Below are 16,071 nucleotides of genomic sequence, written 5' to 3'. Positions count from 1 at the left end.
GCTGCACGCGTGGCTGCCTCCTCCCTCCCCTCCACCTGTTTGCAAGTTCAACCTTTGCCCCGACCCGGCGCCCCAGGCTCCCTTCGCAAGCCCCCTCCCTCTCCCTCCCCCTCCCTGCAGCCGCCGCCGGCACAGAGTTGGGACCGGGACTGGGGGGGGGGGAGAGGGCGAAAGGGATTTGCAAATGCAAAAGCGACAGCAGCTGAGGACGCAGCAGCCGCGGCAGCTGCTGCCGCTGCCCAAAACAGAAGCGCTGGCAGCCTGGAGCCAGGGGGGAGGGGGCAGCGGCTGGCCTGGGCTGGGCCGGCCGGGCTTTTGGGGTTGCAAAGCAGCAGCCGCAGCCGCAGCAGGGCGCGCACCGTCCGCCGAGCAGAGCCCGGGCCATTGTGTGCGCGCGCGCCAAGCCGGGCGCAAAGGAGCCGGCCCTGCGCAACCAAGTCCCGCGCCGCCAGCGCCAGCGCCCGCCTGGAAGACAAGAGGGCAAGTATCGCGAGAGCGGCCGGGCTAACAACCTGCTTCGCAACACACACACACACACACACACACACACACGGGAGCGCGGCGGCGGCGCCTCGGTTGCCAGCAACAAGAAGCGGCCCGGCCGGGGGCGGGGGTGGGGAGAGGGGAGCCACATCTGGGGCGCCGCTTTGCAAAGGAAGCCGGAGAGGAGGAAGAAGGACGGCGGCCGGACGCTGGAGCGCCCCAGCTCCCACCCCCGCGCCCAGCTGGTAAGTTGCAAAGCGCCGCCGAGCCCTGCACGGCTCCCCCAGTTGGCAGGCAACCGGCCGGAGGGTGGGGGCAAAGGGGGGGGAGGGAGATTGCTGCGATCTGCTGCGATCTCCCCCCCCCCCAAAAAAAAAGGTCTGGAGAGTTTGGATCCTCTTCGGCGTCGCCCCCCGAGCGCACAAAGGAAGGCGCCGATCGGATTGGCTGGCAAAGTTGTAAAAGGAAGCGGGCTGGGCTGGGTTGGGGGGGGGGCGAGAGAAGAGAAGAGGGAGGGAGAAAGACAAGTGCCCGGCTTGTCGCCATCCTGACCCGGGGGCTGCGTCCCTTTGCAACACCCCCTCCCCGCTGCGCCCCTCCAAAGGGGGCCCGCCGCTGGGCAAGAGACGATTGCGGCAACTTTCCCCGGCCGGCAGCTGGGGGAAAAGAGAAAGTTGAAAGACGGGCGGGGAGAAAGTCCTCGCCGCGGATCGAAGTTAACCGCTGGAAGAGTTACCTATATAAATAAGCGGGGGTTGGGTGGGTGGGGTTGGGGGTCCGGGGTTCCGCCATCCAGCGAGCGAGCGAGCGGCTGTTGCTGGAACTTTAAAAGGCTGCAAGCTGGGGCTGGCTGGTAGCGCGAGCCGGAGGAACATATGGCATTAAAAGGGGCACAGCTGGAGGTAGCATTTCCAGCGCAGTGAAGTCAGACCAGCTGACTCTCCAGCTTGCGGTGTAATTAGCAAACCGAGCACTCGCTCCCCCTCGCGCCCGCCCGCCCGCGCCTCTCACTCAATCGCTCTCTGCCTTTCCCATCCAGGCATTCTTCCGTTACTGGCTAGAGGGGGGGTGAGAGAGAGAGACACAGAGAGAAAAGGAAACCGGCCTCTTCTCCCCTGCCCCAGTCCCTTGGGGGGCTGCCCCCCTTGCAGCAGCCGGCGTCCCAGGCGCCTCTCCAAAACTTCACCGAGGAGGGGGCTTCTGCTGCCCCTGCTGCTTCCTCCTTTTCCTCTTCCACATGAGCCCTCCGCTGGGGAAGGTAAGCTGTTGGCTGGGTTTGAAGGGGCCGGCATGCCCCCCACACCTGTTTGGCTTTGGGAAACTTTTCGGGTTGGGGATGCCTTGGCCGGGAGAGAGTAGGTTTAAAGGGGTCTTGTGGGGGGGGAGAGGGTTGGATGGGTCCATGTGTGAAAGGAAGGGGTGGAGGGCAAAGGGCGCCACATGTGCTGTCTTGCAAAGTATCCCCCCCCTCTCCCAACATGGCCCAAAGTTACGATGATTTTCTTTTTCCAGGCTGGTCTAAAACTTCCAAGCCTGCCTTGTCTTAAGTGTCCAAAGACAAAAGGTTTAGAGGAGTTCGTTTTGGGTTTTTTTTTCCCCAGGCACTTTGCTTGACTTACGGCGAGATTTTCCTGTTTTTGAAGCAGGTGTTTGGACGGGGGGGGGGGGGGAGGTTTGGAGGGGAGCGGGTGTTCTTTTTCTTTCTTTAACAGGCGTTATAAAAGGCAAATCCCTCCCCGGTTTATGTAGACAATTAACAGTCGAACTGTTATCTCTAAGGCTCCGGTTCCCCTGCAGCCAATCGGCTTGTTCCCAGCTGCCTGGGAGCCCTGCGGTGGTGCCGCCGAAGTGGCATTCAAGTTTTTCCTGTTTTTGAACAGGTTATGAAGGAAGAATGGAGTTCCCAGACCATAGCCGGCAGTTACTGCAGTGCCTGAGTCAGCAGCGTCAGCAGGGCTTCCTGTGTGACTGTACCGTTTCAGTCGGAGACGCACAGTTCCGAGCCCACAGAGCCGTCCTCGCCTCCTGCAGCATGTACTTCCATCTTTTCTACAGGGACCAGCTAGACAAAAGGGACACTGTGCATTTGAACAGTGACATAGTCACCGCCCCGGCCTTCGGCTCGCTCCTCGAATTCATGTACGCCGGCAAGCTGGAGTTCAGCAGCCTGCCGGTGGAAGATGTGCTGGCCGCCGCCAGCTACCTCCACATGTACGACATTGTGAAAGTCTGCAAGGGCAAGCTGAAAGAGAAGGAAGGCGGCGGGGAGGACAAGGCAAACGGCGGCGAAGGGGGCCCTCTGGAGACGGACGAGCGGGGCTCGGCCAACGGCGGCGTCCCCCTGGGGCATGAGCCAGACCCGGGGAGCAAACAGAAATTCACCCTGTCGGAATACGAGAGGCCTCTCTCCGGGAAAGAGAGGGGTAGCGGTTATGCCGCCTGGCCCCCTGATCTCGTAAGTATCAACGCTGCGTTGACCGAGGCCGAATTGGACAGTGTGGCAGCTGAAACAACAAAAGCTAGTGCGGGTCCTTTGGGGGGAGCTTTGTCCCAAAGGTCTCTTCGCCACCCCTTGGCTTCGAGCGACGCCGAATGTGCTCTGGATTTGTCTTTCAAGCCTCTGGCCGGGAGAGATTCCTTACACCCCTCCTACGTCTTTGGACAGCTGGCGCCCGAAAGCCAGCAGCAGGGCAGCGAGGCTCTTGTGAAAGACGAACAAGAGTCTCTGTCGGAGGAGGAGGAGGATGGGGAAGCGGGGAGTCCGGAGAGCCAGCATTTTGGGAACGCGGCCAAGAGCCTGATGACGGGGCTGGGCAACGTGTTTACGGGGAACGGGAATTCTCACGGGCCGGAGGAGGACCTCGATCCGGAGCGGGAGGCGAGCGAGGACGACATGGATTCCTCCGACATCTTGGCGGCGGGCGTCTTGGTGCCTCCCGGCCACATCTGCGTCTGCCCCCTCTGCAGCAAAGTCTTCCCCAGCCCCCACGTCCTGCAGCTCCACCTGAGCTCCCACTTCCGCGACAAGGACGGCGCCCGGACCCGGTTGTCCCCGGACGGGTCCGTCCCCACGTGCACCCTCTGCGGCAAGACTTTCTCCTGCATGTACACCTTGAAGAGGCACGAGAGGACTCACTCGGGCGAGAAGCCGTACACCTGCGGCCAGTGCGGGAAGAGCTTCCAGTACTCCCACAACCTCAGCCGGCACGCGGTGGTGCACACGAGAGAGAAGCCACACGGCTGCAAATGGTGCGAGAGGCGGTTCACCCAGTCCGGAGACTTGTACAGACATATCCGTAAATTTCACTGTGGTCTTGTGAAGTCACTGGTAGTTTGAGGTGAAATTGTGGGTTTTTTTTTTTGGGGGGGGGTATCCTTTCTTTCGCTGAGGGGCATTCTGTTTTGGGGTACGGTCATTGGGAGCGGAAATGTAGCACCACATTTCCCAGAAGGATGCATCCTCAGCAAGGCCGCCTTCAGCGCTCCACCGTAGGCCTCCACCAACCCATAATGTTTTCTTCGTCTCTGCAGGATAGGAAAGGTCAATTTTGGTCCTCGAGAAATGTCAATTGAGAATTCTGGGCGACCTGAGTCAACTCCACTGATTGGCGTCATTGACTGAAGTTGTTCCAATGTTACGGAGGGTGTTTTGTGTGCGTTTAGTTGGCCCGCACTTTCCTGCCAAGCAGGAAAGGGGTGTTGGAGGTGGAAAGTGTGAACCTTGCCCTCCCTGAGGCGGAAAGTGTGAGCCTTGCCACCCCGCTCCCCCCCAAGTACTCCCTGAATGGATCAGGGCCCCCACAGCATCTCTTCCCCTTCACTTCTGGTATTGTTTGTCTTTCATTCCAGGTGCCTCAGATAAGGCACCTGGTCTCTCATGATTTGGAGATCCCTCAATTTTGATTTTCTTTTGTGGCAGGCAAGCAGAATTTCAAAGCGAGGAGGGGGGGTCCTTGAATCCTTAGGACAAATTTTGTGTTATTTATTAAGTGTGTCTCTGAACAGAAATCTGAGTGCCATATGCCCCGAGAGGGCAGCGTCACAAAAAGCCTTGTTATCAACATAAGCAGTTTTGAAAAGTCCCTTGATATATTTTTTTTCTCCCTCGTCTGATGGTGAACATTTTTTGGGGGGCCTTTTGAAATTGTTCAGGCTCAAGGTCGCCTGTTGCTGTTCTTGATCAGTCTTGGCCTTCTGTAGACAGATGTTTCCCCCCTTCACCCAGCAGTTTTTGTGAAGGGCATTAAAATAGGTTACCCCTCCTTCACCTGTGGAATGTGTGCGAATTCACCACAGTCCACAGCCTCTTAGGCATCCTTGCTCCTCCCCCAAGGGTGAACTTGACCCTGTAGGCCATATCTTGCCCAGGTAAGACCCCCAGTCATACCAACTCCTCTCACTAGGAGAAGGGTTATATACACAAAGCAACTTTTTCTTATAGGCCTTGATTCATACTGAAGGTTACGTGTAATCTGTGGGTGCTTAGTTAAGTGTAAACACTGTAAATTAACATTGACATTGAGGGTCCGGAAAGACAAAATCCTTCCCCCTTTCTGTTGGTATATTATTTCTTCTCTGTGCTGTACTGCAGGCAGATTCCCACTAGGAATAGGATCAGCTCGTAAGGAGTTGAACCCGTTTGGTTCACTATGAAAGGTTTTCTCTTCTTCTCTCCTGCTCCCCCCATGAGTAACAGGCATAGGGGGAGAGAGAAGGAACCAAGCTGGCAAAGTGTCCCATTGGTTCTGGCCTGGCAGTAGCTTGGCATAAACTAATCAAAGGTGTTGTCGACTCCCGTTTGTGAATTTTATTTATTTCGGGATGTGGCGAACCCCACCTGGGCTTTACCAAGTGGGGCTTTCTCATGTCTTCTTCCCACTGCAGTTCACGGAGCCCCCCTGAAATTTTATTTGGCGGGATGTCAGCAGACTCTCAGAAGCAGCGCTGGGGACAAAAGGGGAGGGTCTGCAGTGGAAGCAGCTGTTTCTGGAAAGCATAATTTGTTTCTCAGAAGATCTGACTTCCTTGAAGTCTTTGGCTGGATGGCTGGGTTGTCCTGCTTGGATTCCCTTCTCCGTCCCGCTACAGACCTCAACCCTAGCTACTCAGAGGTGTGACAAGTGCCTCCTTGGGAGTGAAAGCTTCTCATGGTGTATCTCCTCTGTTTTTTCCCCTCCTGGCCCATCAACAACCGAAATCGAAGTTCCTGCTTCACCGGGGAAAATTCCACAGAGTGTCCCGATAGCGGAAATGTTCTCCCTGTTGAATGGAAATGTTACAACACCCCTGTAAGCAGGTGTGTGGCCGTGCTTTTATTCATATGGATTCTTATAGGGATGGCCAAACTCTGGCTCTCCAGATGCCCATGGACTACAATTCCCATGAGCCCCTGCCAGCACACGCGTGTGCTGGCAGGGGCTCATGGGAATTGTAGTCCACGGGCATCTGGAGAGCCAGAGTTTGGCTCCCCCTGTGCTAAATGCGTCTTCTGTCTTGCACCATTTTTGTTAGGCTGGATCTCTGCAAAGCCATCTGAAGGATGGAAGCTGCCCTCGGGAATTAGGGTTTTAACAAGGGCAGTGATGCTTACTTCCTTTTCTGCTTTTCCTTAAGGTATCAGTCAGGAGTCTTTAGTTTCCTGATCCTTAGGGGGAAGCCAGCTGGCTAGAGGGCAGTAGTAGGCCTGGAGTTAGACAGAAAACCCAAGTAGGGCCGGGTGAACCAGGGGAGGTACTGGTTTGGGACACTGGGCATCGAGCTACTTTCCCAAATCCCTTTTAAAATAGTAAAATTCAGACAAGCTAAAGAAGAGCTTCAGGGTTTCAAACTGTTAAGAGTGTCTGTCATGTTCCAAAAAGCTAGTTTTTGGTGCCGGATGGTTAGCGTTAGGGTTAGGGAGATGGTTTATGTTGAATGACGGGATTTTGCTACGTTAAAGGTTAAATCCTCGTGCAGACTTACTCTGGTATATAGATCTATTTTCTTGTAATGGTTTGTTGACATTTAACTGTTTCCATCTCCCTAGGTCAACTTTAGCAAAGTTCTACTGAAAGATAAAGGGGCTGATGCGTTTCTGCAGAAAGCGTTCCACTGTGCAGATATTTTCATCCAGGCTAGCAAAACTTTGAAAAGGTTGCGGTTGTGTGTTGTTTGTGATCTTTTTAAAATTGTTGATTCGCATTTTGAGAGAAAACAAAATTCTGTACAGTTGGGGGGGTATTCAGGTGTTTCTGATACCCCTTCTAGAGTGTTTCATATCAGATTATACCTTCTGGTGAAATGATCAACGTTTTTTTTTTAATGTATATGAAACTACTAGAGCAGGGGTAGTCAACGTGTAGTCCTCCAGATGTTCATGGACTACAATTCCCATGAGCCCCTGCCAGCAAATGCTGGCAGGGGCTCATGGGAATTGTAGTCCATGAACCTCTGGAGGACCACACGTTGATTACTCCTGTGCTAGTGGAGACAATTGTGTTTGAATGTAATTTTATGAGACTGCTAAAAGACCAGGGCTAGACAATGACCTCTCTGGTATTTTGTTTGACTGATGAGGAAGCACTGGAATAACTAAGAAACTAGTTGTTAACGTTGCAGAGGAGGAATATTGCCCAGCTTTTTGCTTCTGACTACTTCAGCAGAAAGGCGATAAGTGACAGAGTGAGTTCCGTCAAAGCCTTGCTTTGTTTACAGCAACAATCCCCATTGCTGAAGAAACAAGCCACTGTTTAAATAGAGACTAGCCTCTTCAGCTGTTTGTATAGAGGCGTCAAAAGTGGTAAGGAAAACCACCACTGTGTGACCCCCCCCCCCCAATGCCTTCCTTGAACCCCTGTCAATATCTTTAGGAAGCACTGCTATGAAGGAGCAATACTGATTATTTTTTTTAATGTAGCAACACTGTTTGGGGTTTTCAGGGGTGTATGTGTCAGGGGTTGGGGATTTATGGCTTTCTGTTCAAATGAGAACTGACCCTGTTTTGAGCTCTTCTTTCGTTCCTCTCTTCGATGACGAATGCACATATAATGTGAAATTTCACTTTTATTTATAGTATGTTTATTATATAATCAAAGTTCGTTTTTGTTACTGTATGAACACTCTTGCTAACACATGGAAGGTGTGCGTAAGCGCTACATTGGCCGGCAAGATGTGACTTTGGTACTTGTGGTCTTATTCTTCGTTTCTGTTTTTATTTCTCTTCCCTCGGAATTGGAAACAGCACTGAACAAAGCCTTCAAAAAAAATTAAGTTATTTCTTTTTTTTTTCTGTTTGAAAATTTTTTTAAGTTATATAATTTTTTTTCCTCCTGATGATACTTGATATAGTATTTATTAGATTTTTTTTTTTAAGTGGAACGATTATTTTGGAGTGGTTTCCGAATAACAAGCTTGAAGTACGTGTGATTTTAATTGTTCTCTTCTCCGCGTGAGCATGCACCACATTAATGATGGCGCAGGGAAAGGGTTGGCCCCCTCTTTGCCCCAATGGGGCTAGGAGCACCCACCTATACGTGACCACAACAGTTGCCACATTCATTCAGAGGAAGCAGGTTCCTCTGTAAATCTCTGCCTCCGATTGTAACACGTGGGATTGCGTAGGTAGGGGATTATGGGTTGGATCCATGCTCCTCCAAAGGAAGCATACAGAAGCGACTCTTCCGTGCCTTTCCCTCTGCTCCTCACTCACCTGCTCTTGCGTGTTACGGGAGTCCTTCTGATCGCCTGCTGTCCGGGTTATACAGAACTTTGGTAAGGAAGGGATGTCTTCCTTAATTCTCCATCGTGCAAACTGTTGTGCTAATTTGGTGGAGCTTGCGATGCTCTTCCCGAAATGAGGGAAGAGGGCGATTCTTATTTCCCTTTCAGGCGGTCGGAAGACACCCCCTCCCCTTGTGCTGCACGGCGTATTGACCTCATGGAGGTGGAAAACCTTGAGAACAGCTTAAAAGGGGGCACGGGGGGGGGAAGCAAGAGTGCCGGAGGGGAGGGAAGGCAGGCAAGATCTGCTTTCAAACATCATCCTGTCCCCCTCCCCCTGGGCTTTGCAGGAGTTTGGATCTTAGCAAACCTGAATGAGTCCTCTAAATCAGGCGTAGTCAACCTGTGGTCCTCCAGAGCTCCATGGTCGACAATTCCCATGAGCCCCTGCCAGCAAACGCTGGCAGGGGCTCATGGGAATTGTAGTCCATGGAGATCTGCAGGACCGCAGGTTGACTACCCCTGCTCTAAATCCTTGGACCGAGGAGCTACTTGCATCCTACTTTTAAAAACGCAATTCTTGCGTCAGAGTTTGGGAAAGCTTGAAAGTGCCATAAAGTACCATCAGAGTTTCTTTTGGAAATGCAGAATCGAAACAAGTGGTGCAACCAAGTTTAATCTAGACATTATCCCTTGAGTGCAATGCATGCTCTGGGCAGCTGTGGGAAAAGTGGGCGAACGGTCTCGTTTTAAACTGTTGTCTTCGTTCTCTTGGCCTTTTTTCTGTGTTGATTTTCTTTTTGAAAAAAAAAAGTTTGCACTTTTATTTTCAGCATAACTCTTATTTGGTCTTTGGGTTTGTGTGTGTGTGTTTTTTTTAAGTGTTGCAATTGTTCTGAGCATGTTTATCAAACCCAGGTTCCTTATTCTACCGAGAGAGTTCCTAAAAAAAATTGCACATTTAGGCTTGCTGGCGATTCTCGCAGCCAGTGGAACGGACACGCTGATTGGCTCCCTTTTTGGTTTTTGATTTGATTGGAGTCAAGATTTTTACCTTAATGCTATTATAACTTAAAAATACTGGAATGGTCTTCTACTCCGAACCGATACTGTGAAGTTTAACGTTTTGCAAAAAGAAAAAGACAAAAAAAAAAAAGAGAGAGAGAGAGCAAAAATCATCAGTTATTTTTAATTGCTTTTAATCTTGGTGCAGTTCAGATTTAAATATGTATATTTAAAAGACACTAATTTTTTTGTGGGAGAGTTTTTTATAGCATACAGTATGTAGAAAAGCTATTGGAATGGACTATATTTTATAAAAAAAAAGATTAAGAAATGTTCTTTCACTGTTTTATAGTGAACTATTTCCCCAACCGTGCCCCATCACTCTTAGTTCTATGCTGTTTAGCTTAGATTCGACAATCGCATTAAAAAGAATGACCTGAACAACTTCCCCCTTAGCATTTAGTTTCTGTGTGGAGTTTGTAGGTTTTTCTGTAGCTTTTCGGGGTTTTTTTTCCAATTGCATATTGGTAATGTGCTGTTAAAAAAAAAAAAAAAGACGCAAAAATGGAACAGTGACAATCGTGCTTAGAACCACTGTCTTTAAATAAAACTTGTTAGAGTTCCGAATTAAATCCTCCTTTTTGTTTTAAAACCTACACCGAAAAAAATCTTTTTTTATTTTGTGTATGCCCCAATGGGGACCCAAAGTGGCTTATGTCATCCTCCATTTTTATCCTCACAACGACCCTGCACGGTGGCCTGGCCCAAGGTCACCCAGCGACCTTCCATGGCAGAGTGAGGATTTGAACCACGCTGTAAACAAGGCGCTGACCACTACACCAGCGGTCCCTAACCATCGGTCCAGGGACCAGTACCAGTCTGTAGATCAGTCGGTACCGGGCCATGTCTCCTCCTTGTCCTCCTCCCCAGCTGCTACCTCGGGGGCTGCCCTGCCACTCTGCCGCCGGCTCACCTTTGGTGCTCTCCAGCGGCCACCATGGCTGGGGCTCCCCCTCGGGGTGGCTCTACGCAGCTGCTGCTGGCAGCGTCCCCCAGTGGGCAATGGGAAGTCAGGGGTGCCGGCGGGAAAGCAAGTGGAGCAGGGGCTCAGGCGGCGGCGGAGACATCCCTCGGCAAAAGATTACCCCCCCCCCCCCCGCCGGGCCTCAGTAAAGTTGTCGATCATTGACCGGTCCCCGGTGATACAAAGGTTGGGGACCACTGCACTACGCCACACTGGCCCTTTTGAATTCCTTGCTTCTTAATGGGTTTCCTTTTTTATAGATGGTTTGGGGGACGACATTGAACCCTCGGAGGGGTCATGGCTCAATGCCTTGTATGCAGGAGGGCCCGGGTTCAATCCCCACCAGCTGCAGTTTAAAAAAAAATCCCAGATAATCGTTGCTGGGGAAAGCCGCTTCCCGGCCCGAGACCTTTTATGTTCGGAGGAGCCAATACTGAGTCAAGTGGATCAGTGGTTGGGCTTCATACAGCTGCTTTGAGCATTCATGCAAATCCAGTTTTGCCAATGAACTAGTGCTTGTCCCCATTTTGTGGTCAATAACAGCTCCCTAATGAGTGGCCCAGTATGATTAGCGCACTTGTGGGCCCTGTGATTTGAGCCCAGGAGTGTGTTCCAGACCAACAAGATCTCCTGCATTTAAGCTCCTTATCTCAGTGTTGTAAACCCCATGCTTCTTGTTTACACAAAACAAGCGGCAGATTCTAGTCTGGAGAGCTGGGTTTTTGATTCTCCACTCCTCCCCATGAAGTCAGCTGGGTGGCCTTGGGCCAGCCCCAGATCTCTCCGAGCTCTCTCAGCTCCACCTGCCTCACAAGAGGGCTGTTGTGGGGAGAGGAAGTCACTTTGAGACTCCTCAGGCAGAGGAAAGTGGGGTATAAAACCCAACTCTTCTTTATTTTAGAGGAACTTTAGAGGCTCAACTGTGGCCTAGGTTTCTGGGGGGGTATGGGCGGTGGATGGGGGTGATTCCCACAAATCTATCCTCCCCACTATAGCCCAAAATATACCTTGGAAACATACTGGGAGGTGGGGATGGGGGAAGTCCCCTGAAAAAAAAAATTGGTTCTTATATGGCGCTTTTCTCTACCAGAAGGAGTCTCAGAGCAGCTTACAGTCGCCTTCCCTTTCCTCTCCCCACAACAGACACCCTGTGAGGGAGGTGAGGCTGAGGGAGCCCTGAGATTACTGAAGAAGAAGAAGAGTTGGTTCTTATATGCTGCTTTTCTCTACCAGAAGGAGTCTCAGAGCGGCTTACAATCACCTTCCTTTCCTCTCCCCACAACAGACACCCTGTGGGGTGGGTGAGGCTGAGAGGGCCCTGATATTCCTGCTCGGTCAGAACAGCTTTATCAGTGCTGTGGCGAGCCCAAGGTCACCCAGCTGGTTTCATGTGGGGGAGCAGGGAATCAAACCCAGCTCAACAGATTAGAAATCTGCCCTGCACTACACCAAACTGGGGAGCGGGGTCTACAGTGTGAAAAGGGTATTGGTGACAATCATTAAGGTTAGTATTTCCTGATCTGACTGGCATGAGCTTTGTTTAAATATTCAAACAGAGTACCACCTCGGTTTCCCATTTGTCACCAGTGAACCCTTTGATTTTTCTCTGTGTGGGTCAGACGTTGCATGCAGCCTATGGGTACAGTTCCCCTCCTGATGTCATGACTCATTGGGCATGGCTAGACTTCCTGCCCCTGATCGGCTGCAATTCTGAGATGCCACTAAATCAGCATCTGCCACCCCCTTGAACCTTCACAGAATTAGCCTCTCCGTCAGATGGCTCTCCAGGCTCTGTTTAAATATCCCCAAAGATGGAGAACCCACCACCTCCCGAGGAAGCCTGTTCCATCAAGAAACAACTCATAACCGTCAAAGAACTTCTTCCAGATGTTTACACGGAGTTTCTTTTGAATTAATTTCATCCCATTCGTTCTGGTCTGTCCCTCCGGGGTAAGAGAGAACAACTGTGCTCCATCCTCTATATGGCAGCCTTTTAAATACTTGAAGATGGTTATCAGATCCCCTCTCAATCGTCTCCTCTCCAGGCTAAACAGACCAAGCAACCCAAGCCTTTCTTCCTACGGCTTCAACACCATCTTTGTTGCCCTCCTCTGGACAGACTCCAGTTTTTCTATATCCCTTTTCAACTGGGGAGCCCAAAACAACACAGTACTCCCAAGTGAGGCCGAACCAGAGCAGAGTAAAGCGGTACCATCACCTCCTGTGATCTGGACACGATACTCTGTTTGATACAGCCCAAAATCCCATTCACTTTTTTAGCCACCAAGAAATGTATGGCCACCCAACGGCAAGCTTATCAGTATTTGTTGGCAAGCTTATCAGTATTTGTTGGCGCAAGACGATTCTTCAGAAGTTCTAACAAAGCAAGGGAGGCTGAAGTGTTAAGCCTCCCCTCTGTTCCCTGCATAACCCCGAGGCACGAAGCCACAATCATTCTACAGAATGTGACCTTTAGTTCATCTCTGTCTTATCTTCACCATCCTACCTTGGGAAATTCATGGGGCGAGGCCAGATGATGTCATGCATTCCACGTTAGGACCTGTTTAGTTCCAATTGAGGTTGGTTCTGGCCTCTAACTGAGATGTGCACCCAGGCTGTGTATCCATCTTTATTTTTTGGTGTCTCTCTCAGTCCTGCACTGCTCTTTATTAAAGAAGCTGGGTTTTTATACTCTGCTTTTCACCACCCGAAGGAGTCCCAAAGCGGCTTACAAATGTTTTTCCCTTCCTCTCCCCACAACAGACACCCTGTGAGATCAGAGGGGCTAAGACACCTGATGACAAAAGCTGTGAGAACTAGGACTGGCCAAAGGACATCCAACTGGCTACATACGAAAGAGTGGGGAATCAAACCAGGTTCTCCAGATTAGAGTCCACTGATCTTTAGTCATTACACCATGCTGGCTCTCAGGAAACCCCCAAGGTTTATGATTTTGCCCACGGTTTAGTCATTGCTGACTGAAGGACCAGTGTTCTATAGCACAGTACTTCTACCCTACTCCACCCGTAGGAGCAAAATGTAAGGATGGGAACCTGCAAGGCGGCCAATCTTTGCCTACAAAGACTGCCAAAAGGTAGCCCAAGGTAGAACTGACCTGCCTCTTACCTTCGTTGGGTAGCTCAGCAAGAGCCTAGCACGTAGAGAAGAATCTCGGCAGAAGCATAGCCGGGATCTCCCTGGGAAAGCAGCGATTCAATGAATCCACATGAAGTGGCTTTAGGCATTCAAGGTTAGTATTTCCTGCTCTGACTGGTGGCAGCTCTCCAGGTTCTCGGCAGAGGTATTTCTCATCGCCAAATCCCTCATCCCTTTAACTGGAGTTCCTGGGAATCGAACCCAGGAGTTTCTGCACGCAAGGCAGTGACTCATGGCCCTTTCCCTTAATATGCAGGAAGCTGCCTTAATACTGAGTCAGACATTGGCCGATCCAGCTCTGTCTTGTTTGCTCGGACAGGCAGCAAAGAAGATCATTTGTGTAGCCTGCCGCTCCCCGTAGGCTCAGGACAGGTAACGACAATCGAAAATGGTGCAGATTACATAGTAGTTAAAACACTATAAGGATTAAAATGAAATAACAGACACTTTCTAGAAATCGTTACAGAGAGGGGGCTAGTATAATGGGCGGAATAATGTTTTGCAGTTGGGGTTCTCTGGCAGGGAGGCCAGCAGGTGATGGTAGCTTCCTGGCCTCAACCATAGGCCTGGCGGAACATCTGTGTCTCGCAGGCCTTCCGGAATTGTTGGGAAGCCCCGGAGGGCCCTGATCTTACTAGGGAGAGTGTTCCACCCGGGCGGGGGCAGGACCAAAAAAGCCTTGGCCCTGGTCAAGGCCTGTTTTACTTCAATTGGGGCCTTGAGCCTGGTGGAACAGGGCTCTGCAGCAAGTAAGACAGTTCCGCAGGGCCTGTAAGACTGAGGTGTTCCGCCTGACGTACGGTTGAGGCCAGGAAACTAACATCTAAAATGCTGGCCCCCCCAACTTGAGAATCTATCCAACTCACAGAACCCCTCAACGTCGGGAAACCCCCCCCCCCCCTCGTCCGACCTTTAACTGGAGCTGCTGGGGATTGAACCCGGGGCCCTTTGCACGTCAAGCAGATGCTCTTCCTTTGGGCCACAACCCCTCCCCTACAGGGTTCGAAACTGGCCAGGTTGAAATAACAGAGCGGAACTGGCTTGCGATGATTCTGTGGCAGGAACACTCTGCGCATGTATAGAGGCATGTTGCTCCGACTGAGGTCAGATCTTCCACGACTCATCCCTGGCACTGAGGTTGTACCTAGAGTGTAGCGCTCGGGTGAAGCTTTGGCTGATGTTAAAAAAAAAAATAACACCCTATGTTTATTATCTCTGAAAAGCAGGTCGATTAGGCGCTCCCCCCCCCCCCCCCCCAGGCCGAGGCCCTCCTCAGACCTCACTGCGGCAGCCAGACAAAGCTCCCCTCAGACAGCTGACTGGCTCCTTTCATTCCCCCCATTAAAAAATATTTGCTAACCCAGTTTTTAATTGAGGGAGCCAAACAATTTGCTTATTGTAATCTTTCTCTCCCCTGTTTGGCTCTTCCGCCCCTTCTTTCGCCCAGCTGCGCACTTCTGCACACACAGCTGGCGCTTGTGTCCTTTCGGAGTGAGGCGCCCTAGAAGATTAAGACATGCCAACCTGGTTTCGAACAAAACGTCAACAAAGCCGGCCATTAATATTCTTGGGGGCTTTTCTGCGCTCCAGTGTGACAGTTAGTTGGGGGGGGGGGGTTTTGGTAATCTTCCCAGCGAGAGGAGCCCGCCGCAAAGGGGGGTGGGTGGGTAGAGAGGGGGGGGGGGAATCTGATGTCGCCTCAGGTTCCTGGCCAGAAACAATCAGTGCAGGCCAAAACTGATGTAGCTTTTTGTGGGGTGGGATGGGATGGGGATCGCGTGTGGGAATTCTAGGAGCTTGGGGGGCAACAGTGTGTGTGGGGGGACTCCTGGGGTTCTGGCCTCACTGGGGTTTTGGCCACTGTGTGACACAGAGTGTTGGACTGGATGGGCCACTGGCTTGATCCAACATGGCTTCTCTTATGTTCTTATATCTGGGGCAGTGGTGCTCTGCCTTCTTCGGGGCGGGGGACACAGTGGGAGGGCTTCTGGAGTTCTGGCCCTGCTGATGGACCTCCCAATGACGACTGGGTTTTGGCCTCTGTGTGACACAGAGTGTTGGACTGGATGGGTCGCTGGCCTGATCACAACATGGCTTCTCTTACGTTCTTGATACACACATTGGTTCTTCTTCCTGCCACCCTCTGCCTACTCCTTCCTGGACAGCTGCTTTCTCAGGTTGCTCCAGTTCCTCGAAAGCCTTCTTTCTGGGCAGTGAGGTTAATTTTGAGCTGCCATGTCTCTGCCCAGTGTAGCTGCAATTCCTTTATTCCTCTGTTCAAGATAGTGCAGTGTAAATACAACCTGGGGGAGATATCGAATGCTCTTTGCTGATGAAGGGTACCCGGACCTGGATGACCCAGGTTAGCCTGGTCCCATAAGATCCCATGAGATCAGAGCAGCCACTATAGACACTTACTCAAACTCCAGTAAGTACCACTAGCTTCCTGTCACACCTGCTAGACAGCCAGACCTGGGCTGAATCTGCACTTACTTTGTCTATACCATTGTGGATCTTTGGGTCTTCCTCTATCCCCCCATTGAAACAGAAAAGTGTTCTGCACATGATTAGGGAAGCTCAGAAGGGGGAGGGAGCCAAGCGTAGCAGGAGCCTCTTTTTTTCCTTGGGGGGGGGAGAGGATTGGAGACAGCAAAGGAGGGGGAATATATCCAAGAGGAAAATCTCTGCCAAGAGATGTTAGGGCT

The 16,071-nt window shown here is 51.3% G+C and overlaps 1 protein-coding gene and 1 long non-coding RNA gene across 4 annotated transcripts in view; one reads left to right on the top strand and one right to left on the bottom strand.

Annotated features, from left to right (window-relative positions):
• Nucleotides 1-335: 335 nt before the first annotated feature.
• On the top strand, nt 336-9,818 carry ZBTB42 (zinc finger and BTB domain containing 42). 3 transcript variants are annotated; one of them, XM_077323848.1, is made up of 3 exons: nt 519-728; nt 1,523-1,741; nt 2,364-9,818. In XM_077323848.1, the coding sequence occupies exon 3, from the start codon at nt 2,378-2,380 to the stop codon at nt 3,818-3,820; it is 1,443 nt and encodes a 480-aa protein (XP_077179963.1). In that variant the 5' UTR covers nt 519-728; nt 1,523-1,741; nt 2,364-2,377; the 3' UTR covers nt 3,821-9,818. The 3 variants fall into 3 exon arrangements, with proteins under 3 accessions (XP_077179961.1, XP_077179963.1, XP_077179962.1); XM_077323846.1 differs by lacking the exon at nt 1,523-1,741 and having other exon boundaries at nt 336-728; XM_077323847.1 differs by lacking the exon at nt 519-728 and having other exon boundaries at nt 1,605-1,741.
• Nucleotides 9,153-16,071, bottom strand: part of LOC143830803 (uncharacterized) — a 62,092-nt gene continuing 55,173 nt past the window's right edge. The window contains exon 4 of the long non-coding RNA XR_013228599.1: nt 9,153-9,290. This is a non-coding gene — a long non-coding RNA (uncharacterized LOC143830803). The remainder of the gene's footprint in view (nt 9,291-16,071) is intronic.

The sequence above is a fragment of the Paroedura picta genome, chromosome 2 (assembly GCF_049243985.1).
Source record: "Paroedura picta isolate Pp20150507F chromosome 2, Ppicta_v3.0, whole genome shotgun sequence".
Classification (NCBI taxonomy): domain Eukaryota; kingdom Metazoa; phylum Chordata; class Lepidosauria; order Squamata; family Gekkonidae; genus Paroedura; species Paroedura picta.
Note: the sequence above shows the minus strand (reverse complement) of the source record. Positions and strands in the feature narration are given on the sequence as shown.

What these genes read in the sequence shown, in the direction of transcription:
- ZBTB42 (XM_077323846.1), top strand. Translation starts at nt 2,378, where the DNA reads ATGGAGTTCCCAGACCATAGCCGGCAGTTACTGCAGTGCCTGAGTCAG.